The sequence below is a fragment of the Hordeum vulgare genome, chromosome 6H, assembly GCF_904849725.1.
Source record: "Hordeum vulgare subsp. vulgare chromosome 6H, MorexV3_pseudomolecules_assembly, whole genome shotgun sequence".
In the NCBI taxonomy this organism is placed as follows: Eukaryota; Viridiplantae; Streptophyta; class Magnoliopsida; order Poales; family Poaceae; genus Hordeum; species Hordeum vulgare.
Window position 1 is genome coordinate 340,513,048 of NC_058523.1, and position 18,154 is coordinate 340,531,201.

An 18,154-nucleotide genomic window follows, 5' to 3' on the forward strand; every position below is an offset into this window, starting at 1 on the left:
CTCTGCCTCAAAAACCGTGCCAACCCTAGCCTCCCGCACCCTCTCTCTCCTCCCCTCGGTCCCTCAGCCGCCGCCAGGGCCCGCCGAGCCCAGACCGGGCCCGGGCGAGGCCCATCCGCCGCCGCTGCCGCCTCCCGTGCTCCCCGGGCTCCCCCGTGCCCCGTGCTCCCCGTGCCGCGCCGTCCCCGTGCTCCCCGTGCGGCGCCGCCCCAAGCTTCCCCATGCCCCGCCGTCGGCTGCAGCTCGCCGGAGAGCCAAGCTGCGCCGCCCTTGCCTGCGACAACCGCCACCCTGCCTCCCTGTAGCTGCGCCCCGCCTCGCGCCAGATCCGGCGAGCAGTCGCGTGGATCCGGCCGTCGCGCCCCCGTTGGTCCCGCTGTGGGCCTCGCCGGCCTGCCCTGCGGGGCCTTCTCCCCGAGCACCGGCGCCGGTTCCTGGTGATGCGCCGCCTAGGCGTCTGGCCGCGAGGAGAACGACGCCTGCCAGCGCCCACGTGGGTCGGCCTTCCGCGCAGGCCGATCCGGCCCAGTGAGGAGCCCCCCTGTTCAGCCTCCCACGTGGGCCTCCTCCTCCTCCACTGCCCGCGCCCAGGCTTGCCTCATGGGCCGAGCCCACAAGGTGAGCAGTTCCCCCTCCTAGTCGCTATAAAACGGTCAGGGCGTAGGATAGTATGTTGCGCTCACTGTTGTTTCGGCCCGTTGTTAATTTTAGGATTTTTGTGATTTATTAATTTCACGGTAATATTAGATTTTTCAAACGTGTGTATCTTTTAAACCGTATTTCGGATCAGAACGTTTTAAATATGGATTTCGCGTAGATTTGCGCGTAGAATACGTTGGTGCAACTTGCATGTTTATTTGACATAGTTTAACGTGTCAAATATATAGATTAGCATGCTGTCCCATTAGAATAGTGCCCGTAATAATTTTTCGCGCAAGTCCGGGTTGTTCGTATGCCGTAGAATAAATGCCCATGTTTTAGGGACCATTTTCACATGCATTTTAGAGCGGTCATTTGAATTTTTGCGTATAGGGAATTGTCGGTAGTTTATTTTCCCGTGTATAGGTTATTTTCTCGCATTTTCGTGTGGCATTCTATTGTTGTGCACCCCCACTTATTTTATATGTTTCCCGGGTAGAAAAATCCATTGGATTTTTCTGTGCAATTAGTTTTAGTTTGAGGAAGTTAGTTCGCGCGATATTTTGCCGTGATGCCCTTTTGTTTAATTCGTAGGATTTATTCCGTGCGTCGTTTGACGGAGTTGTCAACTAGAGAGTTGATCTTGGATGTTTTGTTTAGCCCCTGGTATTTTTGGTTGCAATAGAAATGCATGTTTAGGTGTGTTTTGCTTGCTCTCAAGTTGCTAGAAATAGTGCTGATTTGGAGGAGCTGAAATAATTTTAAGTCTGGAATCTGTTTTATTTTGTTGCTGTTTTGTTTTCCTTCTATCTTTAGATCTGTAGCTCTTTTGAGGTTGGTGCAATGGAGTTAGTTGTAGCCCTTGTGTTTCTCTAGCATGCTGTAAATTTTCATGCCATTTGGAGTCTTGTAGCTATAGGTTTTGCTGCTGTCAATATTGCTTCATATCGAAAACTACACTTTCATGAGGTGTAATTTTCACTAAGTCTGAAATAGTGTGTGAAATGCCTTTTTGTGACTTCTTTCCCTAGTGATCCATGATGCCATGCTAGTTGTTGTTAGTTGTTTATACTAGTGCTTCTTGCCCTCTTTTGTGCCATGCTTTGCTTGAGTTTATCGGAGTTGTGTAGCTCGTAGTTGTGGGGCGTAGAAAGTGCTATGTGACTGATTTTGGCAGATTGTAGTGATTTCTTGATTTGCTCGTATCTTTTGAACCGTAGCTCCGTTTTGATCGTGCCCTACATGAAACTTGCTTAGAATCTCATGTAGTTTCATTTTCTCTTGCCGTTTGTATGTTTTGAAGTGCTCGTAGCCATCGTTGCACACATATAGCATTCATGCCATCATATCTTGCGGTGCGTGTATCTTTTGAACCGTAGCTCCGCTGGAGATGATCTCTATGTATAGATTGCTTGAAATTACGCGTAGAACCACATGAACCTATTTGTTTTGCTGTTTAACAACTAATTAAATGTGTTAGTTCAGATCTGGACAGAATTGTAAATTAACATATGAGGTCGTCTCGGAGGTGCTATATGTCATTTCCGACCTCATTTAAAATGTCTAGATAGGTAGTTTAATTTCCGCTTCACCTCTTGTCATGTTTAATCACATTTAATATTGCCATGTATCTAATCGGGATAGAACTAAATAATTAACGTGGAGTTTCGTAAATATGCAACTCGTTGCATATTGAACTTCACTTAATGTGTAGTGTTTGATTGTTATGATTGTCATGCCTTGCATTAGACCGTTCATGCATCATGTGTGTCTTGCATCGTGTGGTGAATTCTGTGTGTTGATTTGTGTTTCCGGTTTGCTTCGTCTCGATAGAGTTCCGCAAGCGTGTTGGATGTGAGGACCCGTTCGACTACGTCGGTTCGTCTGCTTCACGGAGGCATTCTTCTTCCAAGCGGGATCTCAGGCAAGATGATCATTTCCCCAGATACCATTACTATCATTGCCATGCTAGTTTTATCGCTTCTATCGATTATGTCTCGTTGCCTACCACCTGTTAAATGTCAGCCTCTCAACAATGCCATGTTAACCTTCAACTTGTTCAACCTAGCAAACCACTGATTGTCTATGTAACTGCTTGCTTAACCCTGTTGATAGCGTTGCTAGTTGCAGGTGCAGTTGCTTCCATGTGAAAACATGGGTTCCTTGTTATATCATCATATTAAATGTTATTTAATTCAATGCACCTATATATACTTGGTAAAAGGTGGAAGGCTCGGCCTTTCTAGCCTGGTGTTTTGTTCCACCTTTGCCCCCTTAGTTTCCGGCTACCGGTGTTATGTTCCATAATTGAGCGCTCCTAACACGATCGGGGTTGTTATGGGGACCCCTTGATAATTTGTTTTAGATTAAAGGTGGTCTGGCAAGGCCAAACCTTGGTACTACGTTTGCCTAAACACCTAATAAAATTGCATAGGGACTTCCCGGGCCCCGAGGATAATTTAATCAACCCCCGGGCCAGTGTTCCTCATGAGTGTTGGCCCCACCTGAGCGATGTCCGGCGCCCCTCTGGTCACCCGGAGGTTGAGCGATCCCGACGTCTAGCTCATCCGCCGTGTCCTGAGAACGAGGTACGCGACTCCTATCAGGATCGTCGACACGTCGGGCGGCCTTGCTGGATTAGTTTTACCTTTGACGAAATATCTTGTGCATCGGGATTCCGGTGATGCTTTGGGTAATCTCAGAGTTGAGGTTTTCCACTAGGGAATCCGACGAGATCGCGAGCTTCGTGATTGAGGATTTCTATGCGGCTTGTGGTAATTTGTGATGGACTAGTTGGAGCACCCCTGCAGGGTTAAATTTTTTTGGAAAGCCGTGCCCGCGGTTATGTGGCAACATGGAAGCTTTGTTTAACACTGGTTCTAGATAACTTGAAGTTAACTTAATTAAAACTTGCCAACTGTGTGCGTGACCGTGACTGTCTCTTTCGTGAGTTCCTTCTCCGATCGAGGACATGGTGGGGTTATGTCTGACGTAGGTAGGTGTTCAGGATCATTCATTTGATCATCAGTAGTTCACGTCCGTTATGCGTAGATCTTCCCCCTCTTATTTCCGGTATTCGTAAGTTAGCCACCAAATATATGCTTAGCCGCTGCTGCAACCTCACCACTTAACCATGCCTCACCCATTAAGCTTTGCTAGTCTTGATACCTTTGGAAATGAGATTGCTGAGTCCCCTGTGGCTCACAGATTACTACAACACCAGTTGCAGGTACAGGTAAAGGTTACTTGACGCGAGCGCGTTGATTGTTCATTTGGAGTTGCTTCTTCTTCTTCCTCTTCTTCGATCTAGGATGGGTTCCAGGCCGGCAGCCTGGGATAGCAAGGATGGACGTCGTTCTTATTTTTCTCGTTTGTTTTCGTCTGTAGTCGGACCCTGCTCTTACACTTGATGATTATGTAATGTACTGATGGGACTCTGATGTAGCTTGTGGCGAGTGTAAGCCAACTCTGTATATATATCTCTTCTTTTCGGTACATGTACTTGTAACGATATCCATTCTTGCGACACGACGAGATGCGCTTCTATCCCCGACGAGGCCTTCGTGCCAAATTGAGGATAGGGTCGCATCTTGGGCGTGACAATTTTTCTATTCCATATGAGTTCTAGGTGCCTTAAAACACATTTCAATTGTTTGTATCCAGGAGTCAGTGCCCACACTATCAAATTCAGGTATTTTATATTTGGTAGGATTGACAAGAGTAAATTGTCTCCTTTGATCCAATTGTTCTCTGCGTGCTTGTCTTCTTTCATGATTTTGCTCTTCTTGGCCCTCCTGTTCAAGATGTATAACATGTTGGTTATTGGTTTGCCCCTCGACAGGTTGTCTCTGCTCAGCTAGAGGCAAGGGTGTTGCTTGAGTGAAAAGAGGGTGCCTATAAGGTGCTTTGTTAGATCCAGCCAAGTTGAGATCTTTACCAGTATGCACATCTTGAAGAATTGTAGATCCAACAGTAGGTAGAGTGTGGAGTTGACCTTGAGGAGTTACATTTTGTCCACGGCCTTGTGCCACTTTTGGAGTACTCGGAGGGTTGGGCCTAGGGACTCGAAAGGTGGAAATGAAATTGGGCAGATAAATCTGCAGGTCACCCAGGGTATTCTGCATAGACTGGAAGTTGGAAGTGACATGCTCTCTAGAGTCCATCAATTCCCGTATGTCAGCCTCTTTGTTAGATTGCGGAGTTTTGGCATCCAACTACAAAGACTGTAACTCCAAGTTGGAGGTATCAGAAGAACTTGTAGTGCCACCCATGGTAGCTAAACGAACCAAGTTGAGGGGGTTTACGCCTAGTAGAGAGCTACACACCACTCAACCGAAGAAATCAGCTAAACAAGAGGGGGATTTTACCACAAGTGGAGCTACAACATGATCTTCTTGTTGCTGATTTTGTCGCCATACTACACCGTCGCGTGCACCCTCTGCCGAGGTACACCGAATTCGGGAGGGAGGGTGGGATTTTACAACCAAAACAAGGGGTTTTAGCAACCATTTCCCGGTCCCAAACATGTACCCGAATGGATCGCCATTGCCTGTGCCGCCAAGTACCACACCGCTGTCGGGATTTGGGTGGGAAGGAAGGATTTTACAGCTCCTCCAACTTCGCGTTGGCACCCAGATCCAATAGCCGCCAAGGATTAAACCAAGCTCCGAGTACCAATCGTTGACACTCGGAGCTTGGTTTAATCCTTGGCGGCTATTGGATCTGGGTGCCAACGCGAAGTTGGAGGAGCTGTAAAATCCTGACGATTGGTACTCGGAGCTTGGTTTAATCCTTGGCGGCTATTGGATCTGGGTGCCAACGCGAAGTTGGAGGAGTTGTAAAATCCTTCCTATGTCCTTACGATCTGGGTGCCAACGCAAAGTTGGAGAAGTTGGAGGAGCTGTAAATTTCTATGTCCTTACGATTAAATTGTAGAAATTCAATCTAAACTTAGCATCTCATAGCACTTTTCACAGAAATGATTCGAGCGTACAAGCTAGTTAGAGAGGAAGCCAAGCCAACCAGAAACACTCTTGCCGAGAAGGGGAAATCCTAAAACATCTCAATGAGCTCTACAAGCCTCCAGAACCTGGCTTTATAGCCTTACAAACGAGAAGGAAAAGAGGTTGAACCATTGTAGCCTTTTGTCGGAAAGGGAACAACGACGTTCGGGAGTCTCATAGCCGTTCGATGCTGGATGAACGACGATTACCACTCCATAACTCGGTGAGACGGTATGAGAGGCGGCAGAGAGGCGTTGGATAGCAGATGTGCGGCTCTGGCGACTCCAATGATTCAAACTTAACTGAATCAGGTCCTAGGTGTTGCAATCTTCAAGTAGGCAGGTTGGGTCCATACACACCTCCGCCGCGCTAGCCGCCGCCTTCGTCCCCTTCGGCGTCCTCGATGAGTGCCACGCCGTAGCTCACCGTACCACCGGCCCCTGCCGCTGCTGTGGCTTCATCACCTTCCGCCGACGCCCATCCGCCCGCTGCGCCCTCGCGGACTCCTCCAAGCGCGTCGGGGCCCGCCCCGCTCCCTGCCAGTTCACCTCGACCTGCCCCACCGGCCCTTTCCCCGGAGGCTCGGGCCGCAAGATCTTAGTGGACAGGGTGCCCGCCCGTACCTCGATCAACGATCTGAGGTGGTTTTTCCCCGAGTTCGGAGAGATCGAGGCAGGGTCCCTCGTCGCCGACCACGCAACCGGGCAGTTCCGTGGGTACGCAACCTTCCTCTACAAGTCTCCTGAGGGGATCGCCAAGGCGCTTGAGGAGCCCAGGAAGGTGTTCGACGGGTGCGAGTTCCACTGCAGGCACGCACAGATGCAGACCAAGAGGAACTGTGCCACCGCCGATCCTGAAGACACCGGTTACCAGAGAAATGTCACTCGAGCAGCGGCCTTGCCAATTTGAGATACTGTCAACTTCCTCCACGCAGTCTTTTCTAGGATCAGATTCGTCAGTGGCAAAGGAGATTAGCTCAGTCCATGGGGCAGCAACAAGGCAATGCCTCCATAGTTCATGCCCTAATCTGTCAGAATGCCATACCAGGGGCTGACATCTCGGGTGCATTTCCTCTGGCCGCAGTTGTGTCCTCTTCGCCGGGTTGGAACACGTCAGATAAACATTCCAGAGTAGCCGTCTGCCTTCCATAGGCCCGTTGACATTGACATGCCGGGATGTCAATGAGACAAGGCTTGACACAATGTTACCTTGATCTCTTGCTAGCCAAGCGACGGAATAAGGATGCAGTGAATTTAGCAGACATCAACTGCACATTTGCATAGAACAGGTACCTTTCTTACTGAAAATAAGAAAGAGATTTCAGTCAGTCTCATGGTTTACAATTACTCCAGTTTGCATCACTTGATGTGCGAATTCTCTCCAAAAGAATCCCGACTTTGAATACTTATTAGTGCAATAAGTCCGTAAGAGCACGCGTATAATCTGTGATGGAATGCATCTCTACCTAATTTTGCTCTGGTGTCACTTCTTATAGGGTAGATGGATGAAGAGGCAAGATTGAGGAATCCACATCAAAATTCAGGGCTAATATTACTGTTTGCTGCGAGAAGGGGAAGCAACCAGTAATTTCTGCTAATTGAATTTGCTTCTCCTTGATGTAATTACGGTTTACTTTATGGTCAACAAGCTACAAATTTTCTTATTTGAATCTAATTTATGCTCTACATTGCAAGGCTCTAAGAAGTTCAGCTACTACATGTATAACCTGCTGCGATTTGCATGGTTGTAGTTAGACACATGTATTACCTTCTGCGATTTGCCGATTTGTATGCTTATTGGTAGCTATATGCGTATATGTCTAACCTGGTGTGCTTTGTACGGTTGTATTCCATAGAATTTTTTTCTACAGGATTTCTGTACTCATTTTCAAAGGAAAAATCATTGACTTAAATTTCTTGGAATATTTCAATGCTTTTTCTATGGGCCATCAGACATAGTTTCTTGCGGAGATTTAAGATTGCATGACATTGTAATTCTTGATTTTCTTATTTCTATGTTTTTTATGTGAATCAAAGAGTCTTTGACTCAGCAATTTTGATCATAAAGGCTGAAGAAATGAAAGCTAGCACTTACCTAGTTTCACTCCCTAAGCACCGATTAGTTGGTTAGGCCGTGTTTTCTTTCAGTCCCTGTATTAAGGTTCTTGTACATATTTATTGTGTTTGAATACATTTCTAGCTGGTCACAGGACATGCCCGCCGTGGAGGTTGTGCTACAAGCCTGCAACAATGAAGGCAAGAAGAGCGTGCACTAAACAATGATGACATGATTGACATGCAGCAATGGCCATAGGTTCTTCCTCACCTCCTCGTCTGGGTAAGCGATTTCTCTGTGCACCTCACTGCCCTTGCAGACTGTTAAGCCAGGAAAGGTGTTCAATGAAATGCAAGAGCGAGGGCCGTTCACCATGGCATGGCGTGGCAGCATCGTGGTTGCTGTGAAAACTGTGGCCCCAAAGAGGGAGGCGTGGAGGACGTGCAGCATGGGCCATATGTCCTGGCCTCCTCGTGTGGTATAGCTGCTTTCTGCGTAGCCTGTTGTTCTCGCAGGCTGTTAAGCACTGGTGCAGAGGTGAATGGATGGTGTTCTACGAAATGCTGGAGCGGTGGGTGGTGCCATCATGGAACCTGCCATGGGTTGCTGTCAGCACATTGTAGGTGAGGTTGAGTGAGCTCCCACGACAGGTGCTGCGATGAGATCTATGGTCCTAGACCAGTGCCAGAGCCAGCCCGCTGTCAGAGCCTAGGCACTGTATAGTTGGAACTGCGTTGTTCAGTGTTTTCCCATGCAAGCTCCTTGTTGAGTCCTTGCTCTCTTGTACTGTTTCAGTGGGCTTCACCAGCTGAGACCAGGTAGCCGCCCAGGCTTGCTGCGCTGTGGCTCCGGCAGACAGCCACTACCACTGACCGTCTCTGACAAGCAATGTATGCCTATGATGTGGGTAGTGTGATGCCAGTTCTGGTATAACAGAGAAGCTGCCACAATATGGATGCACCTTGAAAATTGCAAACAGATAGCTCGCCTTTATCTTATCATGTCATGGCAAAAGCAGATGCATTTTGTGCAGCACTTCATTCAATGCCGGGCTTTAGCCGTTCAGATGGTCATATTCTCTGTTGTTATTCAGGTACCTGATCCCCTTCCTGCTTCTGCTAAGCTTGTCTACCAAAGGCAGGCAGGAAAAGTAACCACACTAATTTGGTTTTCTTGATCAGTTCCGGAGCATAATCTGACCAGGACTGCACTAACATGTCAGGGCTATTTGGATTTACTTCTTTAATGACCTGCTTCTACGCAGATTAGCTTTGCTGGTGTTGGTGGAATCTGAGAGCGTGACTGGTGGATGGGGAAGAGGGTTCTGAATTCTGATTCTCATTGAGGTCATCAGCATAAATCATCATTGGATTAATCATTGGAGGTCAGGTGATGAAAAAGACTCCTAGCACTATGATACCAGTAAACTGTGGCTGTTGGACCCTATAGTTTTCACTGCACTGCCTTTCTTACACAGGCAATCTGCAATTTATCATTTATTGGCGTCAAATCTAATAGTGTTTAGGAAACATGAGAGATCTTTACTCTCATTGCCCTATTTTACATCAACTTTAAGCTTTCCTCATCAAGGAAGAAGAGAGGGAGCAGTGGCTGAGATTTGCTACATGGTATTTGGCACACCATAGTTAGTGCCTGTACATGAGATAAAGTAATCTAGGAATTAAACTACATTACGCTGCACCATACACAACGCCCATCTGGAGCGCTTGGCCTTATGCATCATCGTTCAATTCACCCTCATTTTTGCAGAATTGGAATGCAGTTATCCCAGTTATCATCTAATGTATCGTCTGCCACCGCATCCAGTCTCCCTTTGGCAGTTGAAGAATACTGCAGCCACGGGTGGGCCTAGACTGTAAAGTGCTGAGAAGTCCCTTGAGTTGAAATTTGGTCTCCATCCTGGTGCATAAATGGTCTGCCGGACAGATTGGCGGAAAATCACAAAGACAAAGCGATGTATTCCTGCTGTTGGCTTTGGGCTTTCGTAGCTGACTATCTCGTTTCCTGAAATGTAGTTTTTATAACTTTTCAGAGCAAGTTAGGCAATATTGCGCCTCAGCTTACAAACATTTTGTTGAATTTAGTGTAGAATCTCAATGGCCCTACAAGGTTCAAATTCACCTTTATCTGCGTAAATGATATATACTGCAGACTGGCTTCCAGATTATACAAGCTGAAGCCAGTCATTTGAATAAATCTCTACAATTGTTAAATGTGGAAGTCAGAAAAATATATGCTGCTTATCGTGCTAGATTGCTAGCGTATGGTGAGTAATATAGTTTTACTTTGCACACCATTTCAGTAGTGATGAACTGTTGATCTTTACTCTATGAGTGAGTAATATTTTCATTTTATTTTGGTCTATCGCAATACAAACTAGGTGTGTGCATCATCAGGACTCCGGAAAGGTAGGTTTATTACAAATGTCTATTCAATACTTCAAAACATTTAAATCGTGGAAACAATATGCAAAAGGAAGGGAACAACCCACCATAGCTTGCATCTGTTGATTCCGGAATGTCTGTCACCAACCTGTGTGACATGCGCACAACTGTAAGAAACATTTTATGATTTGATATTTAAAATCATTCATTGCAAGTGTTTCAGGTCTTACCAATGAAGGTATTCTCTTTTGGTTGGATTGCTTGGACTTGGTGAGTCAGGATCCACCATCACCTATTGGTAAGTTTGTCATCGTTCGTTGTTACAAGCATAAACTGGAGCACTCATTACATAAATATAATTCAATCAAGTGAAAATGATGTTTGAATTGTGTATGCATATGTCTTTGAAATGTTTGTCACGATTAATTTATTGCTTGTCTTCTGTATTGGCAATTTCATAGTTCTTCTAAATTATTATGCTTGTATTATTTGGTGCTTAGGATCTGAGCTGTCCAATTATTTAATGCTCTTTTTAGACGAAATGAAGTGTAATGGTTGTAATCAAATTTTAGTTTCTCTGTGCTATTTCTGAATCATCGTAAGTTGGCCAGCGAAGTACATGCATCTTCCCAGCATATAACATGCATTGCTGGAAGTAACCATCATGGTTTCATGTTCCTATTGTGAATCTATACCAATGTGTGTAACTTAATTTTAGTGTGTGTTCGCATGCAAAGATGCTGGTATATGTGCTGACACTAGTGATAGCAAATTGAACACCATTATAGGATATATTTTAAATAAAATGTAGAACTGCAATAGGTCTTTCTCACGCAACGAGGACAGCTTTTAAATCGTAAGAGTGAAGATTCTTGCCTTCCAGTCTAATGGGTGTACTCCTACAGCTTTTAATGTTGTCTTACAGCGTGATATTTTAGAGAGAAAATAAGGGTGACCTAACATACTGTAGAAATAATAACCTTGACCTGACAAAGCCACAGTTGCAGTAATCACTGTTTTGTTTGGTTAAACGTTAAAGGCAGAAAGCTTAATTTCCAATCATATTCAATGGTCAAACGAGGTAGACAGGAGTTATGAACTCACCAAAGTGTAAAGGTTTCTCATGTCACGCCCAGCAATCTCGATCCGTGGCTCATTGACTACCTGTGAAGGCTTGAGCTCAGATCCATTAGTCAGCTCCCTATTGTTGTATAAGACTTTGAGTGATGCTGATTTGATAAATGGGTCCAAGATATCTCCAACTACATTGCCTACAACAAGTGGATCCCTTGACATGGTCACCTACAATTGGTGGTGTCGAGGAGATTAAGTACTATTGCTCAAGAGGAGCTAACTTGGCCTCGAAGTGTGCACTTGTGTGAAGTGAGCGGTGCAGGCCTGTGCTCTATATATACTCTCAGTCCTAGATGGTGAGCCATTCGTGACGACCGAAACTATTACTTCTGTACGCCATGGTATCTTTAAACTGCAAACAATGATATGGGTTGCCGTCACTTGAAATATTTAGGGCTGTCCACCCTCCGGGCCTACACCAATAGAAGAAGTGCTCGCTACCATTCCACGTAGGTGAATAAAATCTGATGTAATCGCACTCACTTATTCCCTATACCTAGAGCCTAACAAATAGGTGCCCCTACCGAAAAGAGGATTGCCTTTTGACTTATCTCCCAGACTGATGCACCATGTTCTTTGTTTTCAGCTATAAACTTTCCCACCCTCTTTATGTACACTTTTCCCCTTCAAACACAATTTAAGCTTAGTGTTTGGGCGAGTCCCCCGTCCCACCCCCTCCCTGTCTTGTAACATGTCTAAATGCTAACTAGACGATCATGTATTGTAGATTGTATTGTTTAGCTGTAAGTAAGATGAGTAACTAAGAGGTTTATAAAATTAGTGTAAGCGTGGTGTTCCGTCAAAAGAAGTGTAAGCATGGTGGGATGAGAATATTATATACTGCAATGTTAAAAAAGGTAGGGGGTATTCCTGACAAATCTCTTTTTTTTTGTCTGTCTTCTGCATTGATTCATTTGTTTTTGCTTCCTTAAATCTCCTAGGAGGATTGTAACAAAACTCTCTTTTCAATACAATGAAATGCAAAATCTCTTGCGTTTCTTGATTTTTTTTACTGGCCTTTTGTTTTGTTAGCACAATATATTGTTATCCTAGATCATGCTGCATTTGGGAAATATGCATGTAGCTGCACTTCTTACTTTCGGGAGTAGTACTATCTTTAGGAAAATAAATAGTATTGCTTAAAGTCTATCATAGTACAATCGACTGAAGTTGAAAACCTCCATATCATACCTAAACACTTGAAGGTTATTTTTCTGATGTCTAATCTGTATGTGTCGTAAATACATCCACACAACCACATTCTACTTAAATTTATGTCTTCTATTCTACTCCCTCCGACCCATACTAATTGTCACTGATTTAGTGGTTTATTTGATGGAATATGATGTTCGAGTATTCGACCTCATTACCTCAATAGATGTTCTGTGAATACTTGTAGAAGTTTATTTGTTTTTTGGCGTATATGCCATTCCAACTGTGTTATGGAATATCATTTGCAGAGGACTCTTCTTCAGTTGCTGATCTCTTGTCTTAAAAAGGGAACTGTATATGTCAACTTATTTGTACTTCAGATAAAAGATGAGGCAAAGGTGTGTTAGATTAGGTCTACATTGATCTTGACTAGCAGGGGACCATAGAATCTAATTTTATTCCTGTACTTTACAGTAAAGTTTATGTGGACTTCATTCTCCTGATACTGCTGCATTCTGTAGGTTTTCAGCTTCGCAAGTTCGAGCAATTATGAATAAAAATTTGTAAGCAATTTCCCAAAGCTAGAAAGAGAAGCCTTACTATGTTTGATTAGAGAAGTACCACCGCACCTGAATTCGAAGGTAATAAATGTCAAATGTGCATAGTGTTATTTCTCAGGCCTGAATTTCAATTGAGTGAGTCAAAACAAAGAATTGCAAAGAGTTTAGTTATAAGAGATGATGAACCTTAAAGTTGATGGAATATGTGGATTGCCTTTTGGTTTGGTTTGGTTTGTGGCTACACGGTCTTGATCCTTGACCAACGAATAAAGCAGTGCCGCCCTTCACGTGGGCATATCCCATTGGTCCAGGCACTCGAATAGTGCATCGAACTCGGCGGAGAATGATAGACATCACATGGGCTGCCCAAGTACAGACATGGACATTTGACAGAGATACTTCCAGCTTGGAATTACATGAAACAGACATCGATATGGAGGAAATAACTTCCAGAAAAGGAAAAAAATAATAATTCTGCGTGGTTTTGGATTTTGTGAAAAATCTGGATATTGCTGGACTGCTGCGTTCTTCCATTGGTGGCTGCTGAAAAGCTGGATTCTGCTGCCTTCTGGTTATGTGCTCTCATAGAGAAAAGCTGTAGGCAATCACCAGTTGATCACCGTCTATGAGTATTACGTCAAGATGGATTCCGAGCCTCTTGGATGGTAAATCTGTTTTATGTTGTGAGAAATCTGACATGGCACACAAGTAACTGATCAAGGCAACGAGACGCCGACTAAGATTATTTGGTCGCAATACTTGTAATGTACTGCCTAGCCATTTTTTTCACTGCCTCTAGGGTAGTGCCAGCAATTTTGTTTTCTCTTTTGGGTACGTAGGCTGCCATGCTCTGAGAGTTGAACCGATCACTCAGAATCTGGGCATGGACAGGGGAATCCTTCTGGAAACGACTAGCACTGCACTTAAGCTCAGGCCTAAGAGTTATAAGCTACTCAGAGACTATAGCTGCCAGGGGCAAAAAAGAGGTATGGGGTCGATTGTTTTTAAATTTTTAATCATACAAGTACCAGCAGATTTATTAGCTATCCTTTTTATTCTTTCTCAGCCATCTTCTTTCTTAAGCCTCTTAATCTAAGGCTGGCCTCTGTGTCTTGCATCGACGGCGCCTGTGGCTCGTCATTTCTCGCCCCGGCGGCCACCAGATGTGTCCGGGCGCTTATGCCTTGTAGTTGAGTTCACCGAGTGTGTTTTAGAGGGGAAAACAGAGGGCTAAAGTAGGAAACGGCATGTAGCTGCTCTGCTGGTGCTGGATATATCTAGGGACAGCGTACTTGCGGCATCGGTACATGTGCTGCAAGTTGTACATGCAGACCTGTGCTGGTCAAATGAGCGTTTCGAGTGGAGTGCCGCTTGCTTGATGTGCTTTCTCGGTTCATCTAGTTGTACTACTCATCTTATGGTCTTATCGGCTTCCTGCACATCTGGAAGGACTGTTATGGCCCGCACGTATGCTTGTAATAGTACGTGCGTGCACTAGAAATCGGCGCAAAAGCTACCCTTACCCACTCTGCCCTATTCTGGTGTAGGCCGGTTCGGTTGGATCTTCTGACTTTGCAAACACTGGCCGATAGAGCCATAGAGGCCGCCTATCGCCGCGAGCTGACGGCCGGCGGGGATGTCGGCTGTAGGTTGGCAAGATTTTGACTCGATAGAAGAAAAAAGTAACTCAGTCGGACTCCTCATATCATCCTTATACGTTTGGACTATTCGTGCATCATCATATCCATCTCAAATATGAAAATGATATAAGGCTTGTGGATGCGTCCGGACGTGTTCGGTTAGTCCGTCATATATGACGTGTCCCTACTCCGGACCACTTTTTTCTTTTCTTTATTCATTCTAATCACGTGCAATTGACCGGATATGAGAAAGAAAATGAAGAGTGTGCTTGCGCGGACGGACAAATAAGAAACACGCCTGATCACTGATCGGGCGTGTCCACGAATGTTTAAAGGGTCATATTTGCAATGTCCGGCTATAGATGCTCTTACGGAAGATAGAAACAGAAATTTTCTTTCAAGTCAGGGTGACTTTAATTCTTTTCTTTTGTGAGTGAGGGTCTCTTCAGTTGACATGATTGTTTTTTGCAGATGGTACTAGAAACATGATGAAACAGAAGATCCAATGAACCTTAGATTTTTAGGCATGTCAAACGAAACATTTTTCATGGCAAATTATGTTTGCCAAGGGTGACAAGTTAGCTGTTGGGCATGACAAAACCTCCCAGTTCTTTTTTTGTCAGAAAATTGCCGTCCTTGTCCACTAAATTTGCTATCCCCACGCCAACATAAATTGGCATGAAAAACCATTTGATTTTCCATGCCTAAAAATTTAACTTCATTTTAGCATTTCCGAAAAGAAAGCTGCAAGATTACATTCTTATATGTCCACCTCGTGCAAATTAATCTGTGATTAGATGGTTAGAAAAACAGTGACATATTCGGTCCATCAGATTTCAACTTCTGGTACTTGCATTATTTTTGAACATATTTCAGGATTTCCGGCAATACGCTTTCAGTGAGAGGAGATATTTACGTCGTCGACGAGGCGCCTACGGTGATTTCATAAATTTTAAAATGATATGTCAGTTCAGTTTCTTGAAGGTGCTCATAAAGATATGATGTGCGTGTGTGTATTCATAGAAATGGGTGTATGCACGTGTATGTGAACGTTGTTGAAATTAGAGATGGGCATTAGGCCCCTAAGACAAATTTCAAAAAAATCTCCAAGGGCCCATGTAGGTGGTGGCATCACAAGGTGGTGGGAAGTTTAGTCCCACCCCGTTAGTGGAGGAGAAGTTGGACCCCTTTATAAGGGTATCTCTTCCACATGCTATTGGAGAGTGAGAAGAGAAGGTGCCCTCGCGCACTCCTCCGTCGCCCGCCACGCCTCGTCACGACGCGCCGCGTGGGTTTGGCCCACGTCTCTCCCACCCAGCCGCCTTTATAAGCAGGCTATCGCCTACCCTAGCCGTCACGAGAATCAGATCACATCTGCCTCACGCGTTCGTTCCTTGACTGCTGCTGCCACCGGCAACTCCGTCCCGTTTACCGCGTACACGGTCGACGGGAGAGCAGGCCTCCGAAACCTCGCCTCTCCGGTTCTTGTACGGGAGAGGGAGCGATCACGCGACAGACCGCTGCTACGGGCAACTGGCCGATCGGAGGGTATGATGTGTTTGTCTCTCTCCTGTTTCTGTCTACACTAGTAGTATTGCCTATATGCGTAGTACTTGCTAGTATACTCCGTGATCAGTATGTCATGAACCTAGTCAATGCCATGTTAGTAATTATTTCATGGATTAATCTGCTCGGAAAATTGCCTATTTACTCAACAACCCAAAAACCTAATTTCTGTAGGAATTTTTTGAGTAATGGTTTTGCTGCTGCACTGAAACCGGATAAATTTACCGGTACCTTTTTCAAGCATTGGCAAACGAGAACCACCTTATGGCTCACAGTTATGAACGTGTTCTGGGTAGCCGGTGTCACTCCTACGGAAACTATCACTCCTGAATAGGAGAAGATGTTTAAGGAGGCCACCGTCCTATTCCTTGGAGCAGTCATTAGCGTGATCGGAGATAAGCTGGTTGATGCATATTTACATATGCATGTTGCCAAGGACTTGTGGGAGGCGCTCGAATCTAAATTCGGGGCCACCGATGCTGGGAGTGAGATGTATGTTATGGAGCAGTTCCACGATTACAAGATGGTTGACAACCGTTCTGTATTGGAACAAGCTCATGAGATAATATGCATAGCTAAGGAACTTGAGGTTCTTAAGTGCAATTTGCCGGGCAAGTTTGTCGCGGGCTGTATAATTGCTAAGCTCCCTAATTCCTGGAGGAACTTTGCTACTACTCTGAAACATCAGAGGCGTGAGTTCTGAGTAGAGGACATCATCGGCCATCTGAGTGTTGAGCAGAACTCGAGAGCAAAGCACTCCAATGGAAAATCGGTGGAAAGCTCTTCTGCTGCCAATATGGTACATCAGAGGAACTTCAATTCCCACAAGCCCAAGGAAAAGAATTCTGTCCAACAGAATACCGACTTCAAGAAGAAGGGAAAGAAGCCTTTCAAGAAGAATAAAAAGGGAGATGGCTGCTAAACTTGTGGTTCAGAGGAACATTGGGCGAACAAATGCCCAAATAAGTACAAGAAGCCGGCGCAGGACTCCAAGTCTGCCAATATGATTGTGGGCAACAATGAAAGTGGTGCATCTGGGTACGGTAATTTACTTACTGTATTTACAGTTTGTCAGTCCACCGATTGGTGGGTGGACACGGGTGCAAATATTCATGTGTGTGCTGACTTATCATTGTGCTCTTCTTATCGGGCCACCGGCCGCGGGTCCGTATTGATGGGGAATGGCGCGAGTGCTTCTGTTCTTGGTGTTGGCACGGTCGATCTGAAGTTTACTTCGGAAAGGATCGTGCAGCTGAAGAACGTGCAGCATGTCCCCGCCATCAAGAAGAATTTCGTTAGTGGCTCCCTTCTGTGTAGAGAAGGGTTTAAATTGGTATTCAAGTCTAATAAAGTAGTAGTTACGAAATATGGACTTTTCGTAGGTTATGAATGCGGAGGTCTGTTCCGCCTTTCTCTTGCAGATTTTTGTAATAAGTCGTGAACAATATTCATTCGAGTGTTAATGAATCTGAAGTTTGGCATTCACGTCTTTGTCACATAAGTTTCGGTGTTATGTCACGGCTAGCAAAACTGAATTTAATCCCAACTTCCACTTTAGCCAAAGGCTCTAAGTGCCATTCGTGTGTGCAAGCAAAGCAACCTCGCAATCCTCACAAGGCTGCAGAGGAGAGACACTTGGCACCATTAGAACTCGTATATTCTGATCTTTGTGAGATGAATGGTGTGTTGACTAAAGGTGGAAAGAAATACTTCATGACATTGATAGATGATTCCACTAGATTTTGCTATGTGTATCTGTTAAATACTAAAGATGAGGCTCTACACTACTTTAAAATCTATAAGGTAGAAGTTGAGAATCAACTTGAAAAGAAAATTAAACGAGTCTGGTCTGATCGTGGTGGAGAGTACTTCTCAAACGAATATGATTCATTTTGTGCGGAACACGGCATTATTCATGAGAGGACGCCTCCCTATTCACCCCAGTCAAACGGGGTTGCCGAGCGGAAAAACCGTACTCTAACTGATTTGGTTAACGCCAT

At 44.9% G+C, this 18,154-nt stretch overlaps 2 protein-coding genes and 1 long non-coding RNA gene across 3 annotated transcripts in view; 2 read left to right on the forward strand and 1 right to left on the reverse strand.

Moving 5' to 3' along the window:
- LOC123405468 (UBP1-associated protein 2B-like) overlaps positions 1-6,855 on the forward strand; it is a 38,246-nt gene extending 31,391 nt beyond the window's left edge. The window contains exon 2 of the mRNA XM_045099140.1: positions 5,961-6,855. Coding sequence (XP_044955075.1) covers positions 5,961-6,551 — 591 coding nt within the window. The 3' untranslated portion in view covers positions 6,552-6,855. The remainder of the gene's footprint in view (positions 1-5,960) is intronic.
- A 1,061-nt stretch (positions 6,856-7,916) lies between these two features.
- LOC123403951 (protein FLOWERING LOCUS T-like) lies at positions 7,917-12,688 on the reverse strand. Its single transcript, XM_045097854.1, has 4 exons — positions 11,207-12,688; positions 10,333-10,394; positions 10,210-10,250; positions 7,917-9,722 (listed from the first exon to the last, which is right to left on the reverse strand). The coding sequence occupies exons 1-4, from the start codon at positions 11,396-11,398 to the stop codon at positions 9,493-9,495; spliced, it is 525 nt and encodes a 174-aa protein (XP_044953789.1). The 5' UTR covers positions 11,399-12,688; the 3' UTR covers positions 7,917-9,492.
- On the forward strand, positions 10,311-14,327 carry LOC123403952. The gene is made up of 2 exons (XR_006611599.1): positions 10,311-10,400; positions 12,697-14,327. It is a non-coding gene; the product is annotated as an uncharacterized LOC123403952 (long non-coding RNA).
- The last annotated feature ends 3,827 nt before the right edge of the window (positions 14,328-18,154 follow it).